The sequence below is a fragment of the Pleurodeles waltl genome, chromosome 2_1, assembly GCF_031143425.1.
Source record: "Pleurodeles waltl isolate 20211129_DDA chromosome 2_1, aPleWal1.hap1.20221129, whole genome shotgun sequence".
Lineage (NCBI taxonomy): Eukaryota > Metazoa > Chordata > Amphibia > Caudata > Salamandridae > Pleurodeles > Pleurodeles waltl.
This window is the reverse complement of record NC_090438.1, coordinates 569544041-569562831: the sequence shown is the minus strand read 5'-3', so window position 1 is coordinate 569562831 and position 18791 is coordinate 569544041. Positions and strand designations below refer to the sequence as shown.

The following is an 18791-nucleotide window of genomic DNA, read 5'->3' as shown; positions in this document are numbered from 1 at the left end:
AAAAATGCCCAAAAAAGTATTATTTTTTATCTAGTTTGTGCATGGAAATGTTTAGGGTGATTCATCAAGCAGGGGCCAAGAAAAAGTGTGAGGGTGCCGAAACACACAATTCATATGCATTTTCCAAAGACTTTCAGAAGCACTAGCGCAAAAAAAGGTTTAATGGAATTATACCAAATTCGGCAGGAAGCTAGATCTTGGTCCAGAAACTGTGTGATCTGGTGCAAATCCATTCAGTAGTTTTTGAGAAATTAAGGTTCAAAATGTACAGATATCTGGATAGTTGGTGGCCAGATTTACTCTGGCCATTTTAACGAATACTCGTCAATCCTGATTGGTTGGTGATAACCTGAACGATATGTTTTGGCAGCCATTACAAGACTCAGGGGCTTGGTCCCTGTGTCCTGTAAATTAATTCAAAAACATACAGAAGGGGGGCAGGGTGAGCAAATCCAGACTGCAAAGGGCAATTGGAAGTAGGAGGAGTGCTCCCAAAGCAGCCCTTGCCCCCTTATTGGCTGCCCACAACATGGACAACATGCTGTGGTAGTCGTTACAGGACTCTGGGACATGGACTCCTACTGAAATGCAATGTAGGGAACTGCAGGTTCATATAAAGGGTGATAACAGATTTTAGTTACAATATAAAACATTTGTTGGTTGTACCATACCAATTTTGGTGTTTTCTAAAGTGATTTTACCCTCTGAAAAATGCTGACCTTGTGCTGGGATTTCACGCATCATGTTTCAGAGAAAACTGTTTTCTCTCATGATTTTCCCAGAGGGTATTAAAGGTACTCCATAAGCAAAAATAAAAGCATATTTTCTGCAAATCCCCTCTATCTTCTCCAGCAGCCGTCTACCATTTGATTTCCCTGGGTTCTACTGCAGCCTCCCAGAACAAGTAAAGCGCTAACAGCCTTACTTATGACAAAAGTGTGACAGTTCTAAAGCCATCGTGATTGAATCAAGCTGGTAAAACTTAAAACATTTAATTTAGAAAGGAACAAACTGGGGGGGGGGGTCATTTTGCCACAGAAAATCTGGTTAGTGATGTAGAAAGCAAAAGTAAGACATTTTAAATGAGTTCTCAAATATCTTCCTCTTCTATTTCATTAAAACATTCCGACATGCAGACTGAAACATGCACTTTCAATACCAGCAGCAGACTGCCAGTTAACCCCCTGGTGATCAGCAGCTTTTCCACAGTATTCCAATGAGCACCTAGAGTGCTAACATTCTCAATTTATGCCAAAAGTACGGCACATTTGAACTCCATGTTGATGGACTCTAAGTGGCAAACAGGGAGCATTTTCTACTAAGGATGCTGTAGTAAATGAGGAAACTAGGGAGCTCCATTACAAAAAAAGTCTACCTACATGGACACCAGAGTCAAAAAGCCCAAATATCACCCAAGTACAGTTCAATGACAGAAGTATGCTAACAGCTTTTTCTTTTGGCAGTTTTATGTAGCACAGACATGACGCAAAGTTATTGGAGTGCTTTACATGAGCATCAGTTACATTACAGAAGGACATAATCGTTTTGCTTTTAAGTGATTTGCCCAAAATCTCCAGATGTTGTGATAATTCACAAACTCCAACCTGGTTCCCCAATTGCAAAGTTGGCAGCGCTGACCAGAACAGCGCATCCTCTCCCCTAAGTATAACCAATAATCAAGTGAGAAACTGGATAAAAAAACTAAGATATCAAATAATTTAAAACTGCTTTGTCAATATTTGAGAACTCATAAAATGTGTCCTCATTTTAGTTTTTTACAGCACTAACTAGAATTTCTATGGGAAAAAGACCCCCTCATTTTTATAATTTCTACCAGAAATGCTTTAGGTTTTACAGTTTTGACTCCATCAAGATGACTTCAGGTGTGTCACACTTTTGTAATAAATATAATGTTAGTGATCTAGTTGTTCATTAGGAAACTGTGGGGAGGCAGTGGTCACGGGCACAGACTCAGCCAAACAGAGGGCAGGAAGGAGGGGGCAGAGACAGCAACTTGATCAGCATGGGCAAGCAGGGGGAGCAGTGGAAGCACACTGGACCATGGAGGGCAGGGAAAAGAGGGGCAGGGGCAACAAACCAACCATACAGGACAGGCAAGAGAGGCTGTGGCAACACATCAGACCATTCAGAGGCAGTGGCAGTACAAATGTACATTTGACCAATGAGGGAAGGAGGAATGGGTAGGGCATGGGCTTGGACAACAAAGGGCAGGAGGAAGGCGGGCAGGGGCACCAAACTGACCTTACAGGGCAGGCACCAGGGTTTGCAGCAGAACAATACATCACTCAGGGCAATTGGGAGGGCAGTACAGCACAACAGACCATGGAAGGCAATAAGAAGGGAACAGGACCATGCACATGGACTACAGAGAGCAAGGGTAGCAAGCTGCCCATACAGGACAGACAGGAGGGGCAGCTGCAGCATAAAAGACCTTAAAGGGCAGGAGGGAGGGGGCAGGGGCATGCCAACGACCCATGGAAGGCAGGAAGGAGGGGATAGGTGCCCACACATAGACAACGGAGGGGAGAAGGCAAGTGGGTGTCAGGAATCCCCAAGGTGCCTCCTGCGTTATCTGTCAGCATCCCCAGGGATTAGGGTTAAATCATATCTCTGTTCTTGGTTAAACCTTCATGTTTCTAAGTAAACATAATGTGCTGTGCTACACAATTGGTTTTATCAATGCTTGTTTTGCCAGTGCTTGTTTACTAATGTGAGCAGGTGTAGACATGTGCTTCTAATTGGGCGTGGTGATGTTATTTTCATCCATACGTGGATACTCAACTGCTTTCCTGTTTGGCTATAAATAGCAGAGTGAAGCGTGCCTCCCTGCTTGGCTTTGTTTTGCTTCCTGATCTCAGCATCTGACTTGGCAGTCCAGCCCCTCCTATCATCCTCGTATTCAGGACTTTTGAGGCAATTCTTTTCTTCGTTCCTGTACCAGCTGACACCAGGCATTCCTCCAGCACTCCGGAAAAGACTGCAGCTAAGTGACTAGTATTCTCCACGGAGTTTGTTCTTTGAGCGCTGCGCTTTCCTAGAACAGCTAGTGTATTCTAGACCTTGTATTTTGGCAGAGTGCTTATCTTGAAGAGACAAATTCATTTTTAAACATTCTACATTATTATTGTAGTTACTTGCCTAAATGTGCTGCTTGAGCTCAAGTCTACAAAAAGTGACAGTGCAATTTTAAAAGAGCATTTAAGTGACTTTTCTTTCTCTAATAGCATAACTCTTGGATTTAAATTGTGGCATTCATGCCTGTGTTTCAGGTTTGGGGAATTTGCTTTTTGAAGGGTTTTTCACACACACAGTGAAACCAAACCAAACTGTGCCACCCTAACAGTTTGAACCCAGAACGGACATTTGTATTTATTTGATTGTTTTTGTTCCTTTTAGTTTAACCCTATGCATGCAGGAAAGTTATATGTGATATAATTAATGCCCTTGTTTGTCTTTCTTGTGCATGGTAAGTGCAACCACAGTTCTAATTGTAGTGTGCAACAGGGAATCTCAGTGAAGCCAGCCCTAGTGTCGAAGTACTTATTGTTATGGTACTCAGTTTGAGTTTTTGGTAATGCAGTGTTAGTAATTGTGCCAAAAGTTATTATCCAAGAAAAGTGCTGGAGCATCCCGGTGTTCTTCTACCGCTCGCGTGCCCATATCAGAAAGAGAGATTCAGTTTCAAGGAAGTTGAGTGCACTAACTCTACTATCACTCTGTCAACAACAACCTTCCCCCCCTCCCCCACCAAAGATACAGGTTGCCTGGCTGGACCGGCAAGACATGGCAGTGTTTTGTCTCTTTCTCTTCCACTCCCCCCTTTCATTTTGGGACATCTGCCGGGGCTTCTGTGTCCACCAGGAAGTCCTGAGAGGTGTTCCAGGAGGTCTGGGGGAATACCATCGCCCCTGCAGACATCCTGCTTTTCAAGTGAGTGGCCCCGTCTCGACAGGGGGCAGGGCAAGTGCAGCAAGCTTTCCATGAAGGGCAGGCAGGATGGACACTGGATGCAAAACACACTATGGAGGGCAACAGGGAGACTATAATGGCATACACATGGACAACGGAGGGAAAGTGGGACAGGGTCAGGGGTTGCAAGCAGACCACACAGGGTAGATGGGAGGGACAGTGGCAGCACAAAGACCATGAATGGCAAACAGGAGGGTTAGGGGCAGGAGAGAGGAGGCAAGGGCATACATAAATGACCATGGAGGGCAGAAGGGAGGAGCTGGACAGAGACAAGAGAGGGTAGAGAACTGGGGCAGGGGCTTCACAACAGACCAGGCAGGGCGGGCAGGAGGAGCAGCTGCAGCACAACAGAACATGGAGTGCAGAAGAGAGTGGAAGGAAAATACACCATAGAGGACAGAAGGGAGGGGTTAGGAGCATGGAACTCGGACAATGGAGGGTAGGGTGGAGGGGCAGGGACAGGCAGCAGCCATCAGACCATGCTGGGCAGGTGGGAGGGGCAGTGGCAGCTCAACAGGACACTCTGAGTAGACAGGTGGGGTAGCTGCATGGAACATGGTGGGCAAAAGACAGGGAGCACAGGCATGCACACAGACACTGGGGGACAGAGGGAAGGAGGGTAAAAGCAGCAAGCTAAGCAAGAGGGCAGTGACGGGGCATAGACTTGCTCAACGGAAAGCAGGAGGAGTGGGCGGGGACATCAAGCTAACTGTGACAGCACATTGGTCCATGCAGCGCAGGTGGGAGGGGGCAAGTGCATGAACTCAGACAACAGAAGGCAGGGAGGAGGTGGTTAGGAACAGCAAGCTAACAGTGCAGACCAGGCAGGAAGGGCAATGGTAGAAAGGGCAATGGCCGAACAATAGCCACGCAGGGCCAGAATGCGGGGGCAGTGGTTTGCACTTGGACAATGGAACGCACAGAGGAACAGGGGCCGCAAGCCTTGGTGGGGCAGCACAATGGAAAATGCCAGGCCCTGTGTACAGTCCCTCTGCTCCTTGCTGTGCAATACAATGGAGATCTTACTTTACATTAAAATAAACCTTAAAAGTTGCGGTTTCATTACTTGTTGTGGACCTGTGCTAGGCTACTGCTTGAGCCGGGAAAGAATGGGCAAACAAAGTTATAGTTTTATTTTCTGTGTTGATCTGGGGAAGGTAATGGGGAGGGATTGTTTAATGTTCTACAATGCACTATGTTGTGTTATCACTAGCATGCTTTTGGCTCCTTTGAACCATGGGTGGTGCTTTGTAACCTCACACTCTGGAAGATGAATGATGAATCGTGTCTACGGCTGTGATTTTACTTTCACTCACACTTAACCCAAAATGATAGGCAACTAAAAACTACTCACATGGGATGCCCGGGGTCCTAATAACTACACGAAACAACGTAGGTTCCTGCCATTTCTAAAACACCACAGGTTAGCAGTTGCATTCTTGCAAGAAACTTGTCTCATAGAAGATGAGTCTTTCAAACTGACGAAAGAATATAGGGCCAATTGCACTCAGCCACTTGTTCTGCATATGCCAGGGGGTGGCCGAATGGATAATTTCAGGGATACCATTTCACCTTAGCTACATGCCAGTGGATGTGAAAGGTTGGTATGTCCTGCTTCATGAAATGCTAGCTGGACAGGAGTTCTGTACACTGAATTCTTATGCTCTGAACACAGATGATAAAGACTTTAATTTCACCATGTAAGACTTTGTCAAGGGTTATGTTGGGGGTCCATGTATTTTGGGTGTGACACTTTAACTGTGTACTAGATGGGAAGATGGAGAGAGTACCACTGAGAACACATTAAATCAGGAATGGCGGGGCGCTGGCCGCAGTAATGTCCAATGTGGGCCTCATATATATCTGGAGGGCCCTCAATCCCAACTCCAAGGAATATTCATGCCATTCCTTAATGCACAATACCTTTAGGAGCCTGGACCGTATCTTGGTTGCTGGGGTAGGCCACCACAGATGGGTCTCTGCAAATATTAAGGTTGATCTCTCCCAGACCATTTCCCACTGCTCCTAGAGTGTATTTGAGGGTGGCAACAACAGGGCCCATTACTTTTGACAGAATCCACCAGATATGCTTGCAGATGAGGTGTGTCTAGCAGACCTTATCACTGCAGTTGAGGTGTAGATGGAAGATAACTGGGGATCTACATCCCTGAGACCAAATGAATTTGAGGCCATGAAAGCGTTAATGAGAGTTGTATTTCTGGGCATTGAATTATAGGTACAGAGGCAAAAACAGGGGGAAACTGGTAGACTAGGCAATTAAACTTGTTGAGGCCCAACAATGAGAATTGGAGACTCCGGAAGCTCATCAGGAGGTGCCTGAGACACGGCATGCCTTGGGCACAACAGATGAAAGGTTGGACAAACTGACACTCAAAGCATGCAGAGACTGTATAAAAAGGGGACAGGCCTAGTAAATTGCCTGTACGGTTATTAAGTTGGAGTCTTAAGGTGGGTCCCCCCCACCTGTGTATACAAATAAGTGAAACGTTCAGAGTACACCTTCGTGGTGTATACCATAGAGTAGATGCTTGCACTCCTGAAATTATGTAGGACTTCCTGTCTGGGCTTGATCGGCCCAGGATGCTGTGGGAGATAATGGAGGAGCATGATACAATGTAATGCTTGAAGAGATATGACCAGCACTGGCACCCCTTGTTTAGAGGTAAAATTCTGAGGAGCAATGACTTCCCAGTTGAATTCTATCAGACCTTTTCACCCCACCTGACTGAAAAGTTATTGGAGGTATTGCATGAGGCAAGAGAAAAAGAGATGCTTCCCACAGTCATGTGAGAAGGCATGACATATATGCTTTCCAACCCAGAAGGACACAGGCTGATCCCTAGTTTTATCACCCTCTATGATCAACACCAGCTTTTAAGCTACTGTGCAAAATCCTGGCCAACTGCCTCCATGACACAGTGGGGCAACTGGTTCATTAGGATCACTGTGGCTTTAATCCGTGTCAAAGCACCTCTAGGAACATAAGGAGGCTCTGTCATGTTATGCACTCTGTCGTCGATAACCCCCAGGAGCTTTCTCTGATCACAGTGGATCTTTGCCACTGTGAGCTGGGAATACACGTTGGAGGTGCTTCAATTAATTTAGCTTTGGCCCTTTTGTTTGCGGTTGATGCAGTTGCTGAATACAAACTCTACGGCACTCATTAAATCGGAAGGGGTAATTTCAAAACAATGGAATGTTGAACGAGGCATGAGAAAGGGTTGACCTCTATCACCATTGTTATCGGCTCTTCCCCTGGGAGGCACTCACTATTCTGCTTCAGAGGGAGCTGCATAACTGGGGAATACCAGTGGGAGAAACAAAACATGTGGTGTTTTCGTATGCAAGTGATGCTCTTTTCTATCTTAGGACTCCTCAAACATCACTTCCACGACTGATGCACCTGTTGGGGTCATTGGGAAAGTATTGGACTTTTGATTGAACTGCCACAAGAGCTTATTTACCCAGGGAAGGTTGGTAAACTGCTCTAAAGAACAGTTCCCTGTCAGCACCTTGAGACCCTCACGGATCAGTAGTAGCGCTATACAAATTGATACTGATTGATTGATGGGATTGCGCTGGGAATTGAAAGGCTTCCATCACCTGGACATCCAGGTTGCATAGACTGCCAAAAAACAATATGCCTACAATATGGGATGAGTATTTGAGGAGTTGAACTTCTCTGTGTGGCTTTGGAATGAGATTCCCCTATGTATGGCAGGATGCACAGCCACCTCCAAGATATTTAGCCTGCCATGCTGCTTGTACCACCACTAGAAAGAGCTAACTAGCATTGTGGTGTCCTTGGTGTGGGTGGGTAGATGCAATGTGGAGGTCCTGTTCATGGATCAAGAGTCAGGTGGCTCTGGTCTCCCCAACTTGGAACTTTAATACTACACAGAGCTTATGCAGCATGAGGCCAAGATGTTAACCGCAAAAGATAATTGGGAAAAATGTCTTCCGTAGCAAATGTATGGGAAAGAGACTCTGCTGGTTATGCTTATGAGGTGTGATGGTCTGGACTCCATGTACCCCTATGCGGTACACCAGACTGTGTCTCTGTGGAGAAGAGTTGTTATGTGGGTGATTAGACATTCATCTTTCACCAGTTTATCATATTGGATTTACAACTCTTCTGTCGTATTGGCGACATTATGGAGATTGCTCGTGGTGAGAGGGAGGATGCCAGAACCTTGGTGATCTATACCCTGAGGAGACAATTCATTTTTGTTAGGCCACTGAGACCTTTGGGGTTGGCCCTGGACAATTTCTCCAATATGCTTAACTTGACATTATGACGCAGGGGATTGGGAGGGGATTCCCCTAGATCCCACCCACATCAAACATGCTGGATGGCATTCCTTGCTATGGGGAGGGTAGGCATTTAATCACAAAAATGTACAAAGCCATGACACTTGATAGAAATCCATGTAAGGTTAGATGTGCATGGGATGCTGATCTGAAAGAACTGCTCACTGACAAAAAATGGAAGGTGAACTAATCAGGAAAGTGTCAGGAAATGCCAGGTTCAAATTGCTTCACATTAACTTCTTGCACTGCACAAATTTAGCAACAATAATACGGAGTACAATCTATCCTACTAGATCTACAATTTGCCTATTGTGTGGGGAACACAGTGCCTCCTTTTTGCACACATGGTGGAACTGCCAAGAAGTTATGGCCTTCTGGACTATGGTTTCCGTGAAAATAGGAGGGGCAAAGGAGACTAAGGTACTTTTCTCTCCTAAACACTGCTTATTGTGCATCACAGACCGAGAGCAAGGGAAAAATACAATACAAGTTTGTACAATTCGTGTTGTTGTTGGCCAAACAGAGCATAGCCATAGATTGGACGGGTATAGATTGGACCTGAGTGTTAAGCTGTGGACACAAAGCATGTAAGAATGGGCCCTAAAAGAAAAGGCATGGATTTGAATGACTAGAAAGGATGACAAAGTGGCGGATAACATGGAACGCTGTACAGCATAAATTGACAGACTACAGGCGGGGGAGCACAAGAGTCGGGCTCGACCTATATGTAACTCACTACATGGTCACTGCTGACCCTTGTCAGCAGAACTGAGAGAGTGCACTGTGAGCTCGTTTGCCTAGGGGCTGCCTCTGTATTATCAGACCACCACTGTACAGTACTGTAGAGGGAGAGGGTGTGGGAAGCAGCAGAACACACAGGGCACACACGGTAGTAGGGACAATAGCATGTAATTTGTGATATGTTGTATGTTTGTTGGAAAAAGCTAAAATAAAAAAAGTTAAAAAAAATAACTTTTCAAAGAAGTTGGCATAGTCATTTATACAGTAGTGTGGCTGCCCCGAATAACAATGAATAATGAGGTGATGTCTACTTCTCCAAAGAATCAACTCAAACAGGATCTCTCCAACTGACAACAGCAGGAGTTTCAGGATGCTGACCTGGAACCTAAGTGAGAATCTTGTCAAAACATGCATATTCACTCACTCATCCACATATACATCCATATTCGTAACAAACACCTACACCACAAATCTATCTATATTTAACATGTCACTCATGCCTTTGCTGTACATGTTCTGTGAGAGATGAAATCTCTGTTCTGTGGGAAGACTGCACATTATGCCTTCTGAGAGAGAGAGAGAGAGAGAGAGAGAGAGAGAGAGAGAGAGAGAGAGAGAGAGAGAGAGAGAGAGAGAGAGAGAGAGAGAGAGAGAGAGAGAGAGAGAGAGAGAGAGTTGTTTTTTTACTGTTGTACAGTCCTGGTGTTGGGAGGATCTAAAGTTTGCATTGCCACTGTCCATTTGACCTTCCTCTGTAAAGGAAAAGGCTTGTGCTGATGCAACCCTAGGTGTCCACATCCACTGAAGCTGGGATGCTAGGACTGCTTTTGATCAATTTGCACCTGTTCTATGAAAAGGGATGTTTCCAATGGTATTGTCCCATCTTATAAAAATACAAAATGTATTTTGAATGTACTTGCCTAACGTGCTGAGGCCACCCTGAAGCTTTTGCTGAACCCAAGGCAAAAGTTAGCCTCAGCCCTCCGACCCAGAGGTCCTATTTAAGACACAGTTTCCCATCTTGACCAAACTGTGTGACCCTTCTCGTGAGGCCTTCTTCGGCCCACTCTGGTTCTCCATTCTAGTTTAGTTTTATACTTCACACATTTTAGGCTGAAATTGCTACATTTGCAAATGAATTTTACACACTTGAGGCTTGCAAAATATTATCACAAGAATACATTGTACATGCTGCTCGTTTTTAGGTAGCATTTATCTATATGTAATCTGTACACTCTGTTCAAGGCTGAGAACATAGAACAAGATGCTTGTGTTGCCTATTCAGACAGCTTCTAACATCTAGACATATCATTGCATCAGAGCTGTGCCTCTAATACAGTGTGAATTTGATTATATAAAATAGTGCACTGCCCCAGATTGGTCACAAGAGCACTCCGGCCTCTACTGTCCTGGAACAAATCCTGTGTTCAACATGCAGCTCTGCTTACGCTGATCTTCCATCTTGCAGAGAAGGATTGCCAACTTCACTCTAGACCGGCAACAAGGCTCGGCTCTCGGGCATGGAGTTCTCAGCCTATCGCCAAGGAACGGGCAGAGGGTACATCTGCTATGCTCTTAGAGTGCAGGCAGTGATAGGTAGGAAGAAACAGATCTAAGACCATGGTTGGACCGTTCATTGTTTTCACCATGTTATTCACACTGGTTACAGTGCTCTGTTTCATCTGCCTAATAATCGCAGCTGATTCTTTCTACGCAAGAATATGATTGTTTCAATAAATGTGTGAAAACCTTTATTCATATCTTTCTTGTGTTTACCCTAAGTCTACTCGAGCGGCAGAAAGAACTGAGCGCCCTGTGGCGCTCCAAATGATGCCATTCGTGCTGATTTTACAGCGCAGGAGAAATTCCTGGCACTGAAAATCAGCGCAAACAGCACCACTTACCCAAACTCTGACAATCGGTGAACTCCGCGTAGCACTGCAGAATTTTTTCAGCACTTTGCAGAGTTCTGCATAGCACAAATCCTCGAACTCCATCCAGGCCTAAATAAAACTGTGTTAGCAGAAAAGGTGTGGTTTGCTATTTCTAAGAAAGGCTACTGGTGTAATAATATAATCTAAGGTGCTAATGTGAAACGATCTAAAATGCAGACGGAAAAGAGAAGTAGGGTTGATAGCTCAGCCCTCCTGTTTTTCATTTTGTGTGAGGGAAAGTTCATTAAACATTTTAGCTCACCCACATAAAATTTTAATATAGGTCTGACAGAACATAAAAGTAAGCGTAGGTGAGATAACCGCACCACAATTAGGGAACTCATAACTAGGAGACTGTACAACCAGTGAACAGTACTATTCTTGAATGCTTAGGAGTGCAATATATGGAACCCACTGATGATGCATACCACACTAGTGTTCATCATCCTATATTATTATATAAATGCATCTTATTTCCACAAGAGTTTTGACTGTTTCTTCCAGGAGTTTTGTATTTCTTCTCTGCTTATGGAAATCGCAAAACAGTCATTTGCGCCTCTCATTCACTCTGTATTGTGTTAGCTAACTGGGTGGTACCTGTCGAGCATGTGTGAGACAACTGTGTTATGGTCCTTTTGCTACTGTCACCTATCTGTGTTAGGGAAGATTGTGCTTATGCTATCCATGCTGTAGCTTTATTGTTTTTTGAAACACTGTATAAAACTTTTCACTGCAGGTAAGGAAAAATGATTCACATTGCCAATGCTTGTTTTAATTAATGATGCGAGTGAACGCTCACAAAATATATGAGCAGAGTTTACTTTGGGATTTGAGCATTAACAAGCTGTTTTTCATTTTTTTTTTTTATCACGTAGTTGAATTTTGAAGCAGCTGACAATATGACTGTAAAAATGTATTTTAGAAAGAGCTGACAAGTGGGCAGTTCTGCCATTTTAGCCAGCAGCACTTTGTATGCTGAGGCATTGGAGCCCATGATGAACTGTTAAAAGCAAAACTGCAAGTTCCACAATGGAATATGTTTGTTGGCTGAGAAAACGAAAATCATGGTATCATAGGTCATAGTGCCAAAACACTGAGTGAACTGCAAACTAATATTTAATTCCTGGCTTGTTTTTTTTTTTTTGTAGACAATCACTTGTTAAACTGCTCAGTGGAAAAAGCGGTCAGAGACTGCCTTCCTTTTCTTTGGACCAGTAAATCTCACAAAAAAGGTTATCGTCCACTAAATGCTACCTAGTCCTTTCGCTATAAAAATCAGGAGACACCTAAAGAAGTTTCAGGGTGCAACTGTACAACAGTTTAAAGGAAACACACATCAGAAAGGTAAGAACCAAATTAAGGACCTGCTGAGGCAAAATAAATGGAGTTTGGAGGAATATGAAATGCATCATAACAGTTGACTTGAATAAAGATGGCTGATCAGGCTCATCAAACAGGATCGTAAGGGCTTACAGGTAAGCCTTAGCTAGGGCCCTCTAAAAAGCCTTGCTGGCCCAGGGAAAAAAATGAACAGAAGAACATCAGACAGGTAATCCCATAAAGAGTCAACATACCTTTCCTCAAACCAGGCATTAAATTTAGAACAATGGCCAGAACAGATGAACTAATTGGGTGGGTTGGTTATAAGCAGCCAGAATAACATGGACCACCTTCAATGGAAAATCAAAGCCTCTCAGTTGATTCTGTTCAATCTCCACGCATGGAAAGGTAGAATATGGAGGTTTAGATACAAACCCTTGCTTGGACAGCAAGTCCTCTTGAAGTGGAGGGTGTATGCTGAGATTCAGCAGACTGCTTGCTTAAATACCATCTGGTGGTAGTGCTGTCCATCAGGACCTTGACAGACCTGCCCTTGTAAGAAGGCAGAAAGGGTTAGAGGGCCAGATAGAGAAGCGCCGCTCCATCAGAGATCAAAGTACTTTGACCTCCACTTTACATAAATGTCCCCCCACCCCAGCCCAGAGATTATGCATCCTTCATAACTGAGATGCCTGGATAAAGCCATGCTTCAGGGTGGAATCCGAAAAACAATTGTTGCTAGATAGATCCCTCAGTGATGTGCTAATTGAAGGACAAGGTTCTACTGCAGGGCCTACATGTGTCAGTGGGCTTGAGATCTAGTGGTACCCACAAGGTGAGGAGACAAAGAAGCCTCAGAACAATCCAGGCTGGAAAAATGGCTTGTGCACGAAACATCTGGAGCATAATCTTAATGTCATGGATTAGTTGCAGCAGCAGAAAGGTCTTTAAAGTCAGTGTTCCAGATTGTGCCTATAAAGGGAATCATCTGTACTGGTGAAAACATGATTTCAGTTCACTGATAGAGAAACCCAGGGTGGACAACAAAACTGTTGAATGCAGGAGAACCAAGATTTGCTGAGGTAAGTGGCCTTCAACAGCCAGTCGTGGAGGTACAGGAATATATGTATCCTCAACCTGCAAAGATGGGGTACAATCACTACCTCAGTAGGGGGGGCGAAGGCTAAGCTGCAGGGAAAAGATAGTGAACTGAAAATGTTCCAACCCAATAACAAACTGAAGGTAGCACCTGTGACACTGCAGAATTGGCCCATTAAAGTACGCATCATGCAATTCCAAGGACACAATCCAGTTTTCTAAGTTCCAAAGCTAATAGGGGCTGTGCCAGCTTCAGCATTGTTCAGAATCCTGAAGTATAGTATCAGTCTCAGGCTCCATCTTTCTTGGGAAGCTTAGATATCTCTGATATAAGCAGGTACCGTGCATTAAAGCATGGCACCAAATAACAATGCTTATGTCCCTGGTGACACAGTCTATGGATTACAGGCTGGCACTCTGGATGTATTGAGTTGTTCCCTGGTCACCATGTACAGTCTGAGCAAAGGAGTTCCTTGAATCCTAAGGAAAGATGAAATAATCTTGCTTGCTATGTCCTGGAGGCAGGTGTGTAGCAGCTGAAGACGTACACGTTTACGAACAAGAGAGCTAGACTGGCAGATTAAAAAACTCTTTTGCCCAGGTTATCAATACTTCTGGAGTCCCTATTAGGAAGAGTAGTTGAGAAGCATTAGGGCACACCTTGCTCATCAAGGCCTACGTGACTAGACTCTCTGGTGCTGCATGAGAAAGTACAGGTGCCCCTAGCTGGATTGTCACCATGCCAGATTTGAACCATGCCTACATAAGGATCTCAAGAAAATATTGAAAAAAAAAAAAAAGCGATGAGTGGGATACCTGAAGTAAACTCAGCCACTGATAATTATTCGGGCCACATCCCAGTCCATCATTTGTTTTTTCCCACAGTGCCACCTCAGATAAGACCCAGCTATATGCAAATCAACAAACTTTGATCCTGCTCCAACAGGAACGGTTCAGTCCAGGTCCACTCTGAACCAGAATACAAGCAACGCAAGACACGTTTCACCCTATTTAGGGCTTGTCAATCGGGTGTGGACCTTAATTAGGAACTTGTTAAACAGTAGCCAGGGATAGGGCTGCAGAATTTCAGTGAGCTAGTTTGCCTTAGTCTTCACTGCAAGTCCAAGACCTCCAGAGCCCTATGCACCACCACCACAAAGGAGGCACTTTCCTCAGTAGGAGGCCACATGGGTGAATTTAATTTGGTCTCAAGTGAAGTGTCCAGGCTACTGGCACTCTAAAGGCTGACGTATAGGCCATCATCATCATGAGGGGCTAGTGCATTGTCCACCTCTACATCACCATCCTCATTGTAGGGAACCTATTTAAGCCACTGGATGTCATCTGTCATAACATAAAATTGGCCTCAATTCTCCTGTAATAGATGTCAAGCATAGGAGGAGGGACGTTATCTTCAACCACATACTGCATCTTAGTGATTTCTTATAGCAACATGGGACAAGCTGTCACTGAACCTAGCGCTGGATCTGTTGGTAGAGTATGTATTGAGTCCGGAACCAACATCACTGGTACCGAGGCCGACATCGCAGCAGGAGAAATGAGCAAGGACTGTGGCAAGGGTGAGGCATGGCCCAACACTGGCAATGGAAGTCCATCAAGAGGCCTGACAGATCACCGGTGTGCAAATGCACATCAGTGGGAACCGGAACCATTTTAAATAGCTGAAGTGGGCTTCCTTGAAGGCATAAATCTGCTGTGGAGAGAATTATGGCCTGGGGAACTCGGGTTAGATAGGCTCATCATTGCCATCAGCTCAGAATAGGATACTGAAGCCGGAGTCAGGCACTTTGGTCACCAACCAACTTCTCCAGTGAACCAGAGCACTTGAGAGGTATCAAATGCCAATCTGACTTGCTATATCTGCATTTGGACTTGCCTTTCAACTTTGTCCTCGACTTACCAGAGGATGGTGAATGGAGCATGGAATGACCTGGCTAGGTGGGATGGGACTGTGTCCTCTTTTTGTGCTCAGAGACGTAGTACTTACCTCCCAACTCTCTGTTGGCCTCTGGTTGCAGATAGACAGTATGTGAGTCCTTGACTTGCATCTGGTTCCTGCAAGTGTGGCAAGACTAAAACCCCATTGTATTGGGGTGGGGGGGGGGGCATCCCTGCATGCTATAAAGACTTTGAAGATGTTTTGGAAAAATCTGATTAAGGTTGGAAGCAAAGCTCTAGATCTACATCATATAGTGCAGAAAAAGCTAAACTGACATCACGTTCAGAGGCATGATGAAGTTGTAAGGGAGACTGATAGCACCACCTGATGAAGTGTGGGAGCAACTCCATGGTTATCCAGATGCTTCAGTGCACCTATGGAGATTTAAAAAGTAAGTAATCTGTGGCTTTAAGTATCCATCAGAAATTAGGAGTAGAGACACTTCCCATAGATGCAGCAGTGTATACTTTACTCTTTGTTGCATGAGCTTCAGGTCTTGGAAGAAGAGGGGTCTATGCACTTTCGGCTAACATGTAAACATACAAGTCATTATTCATCTGGTGATGATTTTAGATTCTAGAATCTCTGTATGTACGGCTTACAAATCCATGTTTAGTCATATATACATCCTTGTTTCGAACTAGGTAACAACATGTACCCTTTTTAACAACAAGATCACTTTGAAGAGTAAAGAACAAAGTCACCAGCTAAATGATCCCATTGATTTGAAAAATCAAAGCTTGCCTTTAGCATGAAAAGATAAATAAGTCTGTAAATCAGGTAAGGTTTATCAGAGCAAATGGCCTAAAACGTACTCACCCTTCTGAAGTGATAAGGGGGGGGGGTCACTTTATTAAAGGCCTCCAGAGAATCTTTATTCACATGGTTTTACAAAAAAAGATTCGAGAATGACACTTCCTTTGGGCAGTAATAGAAACCAAATACACAAGCAAATTGCAAGCAGATTTAGCAGGTTGAAAAAATGCAGCTCTCTGAAAAGACCTCTTTAAAGTGTGTTTGGCTATTATCAGGATTTTCATGTATTAAGCTGGATGTTTTCTAAAGTCCACACTGATTATATTCAAAACCCAATTGGTAAACCTCAGCAATGGATAGTAGGGTTGACCTGCATGGAAGACTTCTCAGTGGATCAACAGTGTTCTAGAAGGCCTGGATACCACCGCTGATTGAGATAGTCAGGTGGAATAAAAATAATTTTGGATTTGCACTGCTTTAATTTGGACATTACTTTCAGCAATGAAGGGAATGCTGGAAAAGTACAGAGAAATGGCCAGTTTATCAAAAGGATCTGAAGCCCTGGAAGTAAAGTCTAGACATTGTGTAGTTTTGAGTCGCGTAGAGAAATAAGCTTGGAATATCACATGAATCAAAGAGGTTTCCGAAACCACTGTGAATTGACATTCATTTGTGCTGCTCCAAGAAACACCTGCTGAGCTTCTCCACCTTTTGGCTCTTAATTCCTGCAATATATTCCATGACCAGTATACTCTTGCTTGTTCAACAGGGAGGGTAGGGAGGGAAAGACGGAAGGAGAGGAAGGGAGGGGGATGGAGGGATGGATGAAAAGAATTCAGAGCTAGGTGGTCTGTCTTGATCTCTTAAATGTTCATATGAAATTTCTCCTTTTGAGAGCATTTGCATTGAGTCACAAAGATGCCCAAAGGGGACACAAAATTAAAATCAACTCATTACAATTAGTCAATGACAAAACTGGAACAATTAAGCTACCCTACATTCAGAAATCCACTGTCTGGTCTGAAATTATTTAGAACCTTTGATAAGTAAGTGAGCAATGGTCTGGATATTTTTTGCATTATTGCTGTATACCTATTTAAGATGTGATTTTTTACAAGACTATCAGCCCCTTTTAAAAAATTAAGACCACTGCCAGTAATACTTCATGTTAACTAAAGGTCAAACTACAGAATGTTCAGAATGCTGCTGCTGCTTGCCTACGGTCTAACAAATGTACTAGAGAACACACTAAGTCAACATTAAAATCTATATAATGGCAAGCACAGATGATTCAGGAGTCATGCCTTTGGCCAAGGCCTATCAAAAACATCTGCCCAAATCCAATAATATACTTCAAACCAGCATTCATGAACAAATTCACAACAACTGCCCCTCCCACTATTAATGCACAGGATAAAAACATTTACCAATGAAAACAAAGCATTATAATTGCCTGGTGCTGCCCGGAGCTAGATTACATCACAGCCTCGGTAAACACTCATACCATCAACCATTTCTCAAGTCTCACAGGCTCTCATATTCTAACAAGCATGGTTTCTCATTTAGCTTTTCTTAATTTCTATAGTGCCCTACTGTTCCTCTCCATATTCTTAAACCCCTGACCTGGTTGTTAGTTTATTAAAAGTGTTTTCTAATGTAATGGGACATTTCTTGAGATAAACAAATCATTCTTTCGAATATGCCACAGCTGGGTATCCAGGATATCTCATATGCAAATCTCTGTATCTTATAAGATTTTCTTTAGTTTCTAACAATCAACATCCTATCATAAGCCTAGATACACCCACATTGCTCTATGGGAATCTGCAGTTGCCTACAAACCTTACTTTCAGGAATCATTGAAATCTGAATCAGTCTATCTGCTTCCCTTGATTAAAAATACAGATACACAACTAACCATAATTTTTTTTAAATACAATTGTGATCTATTTATATTGCACATTTTCAAGTATTCAGTATTTGAAAGTTCTTGTCACAAGATGATGATGTATTTAACAAAGGATGTCTCTCCTAAGAAAGTAGGGATCACTTGTTACTTTTGTATAGACCACCATCATGGTTGAAACATATTAATTGAAGATCTAGACTGTCAAAACAAACATTATGCTTCTTATGTGTATAATAAGCAAATTCTCTACAGCTATTGAGTTTCACCATGCATGCAGTACATATATCTCTAAAAAAAAAAAAGGTCTTACCTCCTGGTACAAAGGCATTTTCCGAATTGATTTCTTGTGTCAAGTTCTGTGTCTGAGAATCGGACTCAACAGTTTGTTCAGGTAAATCTGTATTTGCCTGGCTGCTGCCTAACCGTTGCTTTAATAACGACACCTAAAAAGTGTTGTTGTATTGTTAATCACAATAGTGTACTTTTTATAGTGGGATTATGGCAATTTATTTAACATGTTTAACACAGGAATAAAACGTTCCCTGAAGTTGATGCAAATCTACATGCATACATTAGTTGCAAGTTCTAGGTTAATTATCAGATGAAATATAAATTTAAAATGTATTGAGACCCTCACGGCTGAGTAGTGCGCTTTACAAATACCCGATTGATTGATTTAGATTATCATAAAGTCTGAACATTTATGCTTGGTGTAAGCAAGTAGTTGGTCATTGTGATCCTACAGCACTCG

General features: G+C 43.4%; 1 protein-coding gene across 3 annotated transcripts in view; it reads right to left on the bottom strand.

The window, feature by feature from the left end:
• GOLGA4 (golgin A4) overlaps positions 1–18791 on the bottom strand; it is a 758002-nt gene that overhangs the window by 510239 nt on the left and 228972 nt on the right. For all 3 annotated transcript variants that reach the window (XM_069215119.1, XM_069215129.1, XM_069215138.1), the window contains one exon: positions 18351–18483. In XM_069215119.1, the coding sequence (XP_069071220.1) occupies positions 18351–18483 (133 nt within the window). The remainder of the gene's footprint in view (positions 1–18350; positions 18484–18791) is intronic.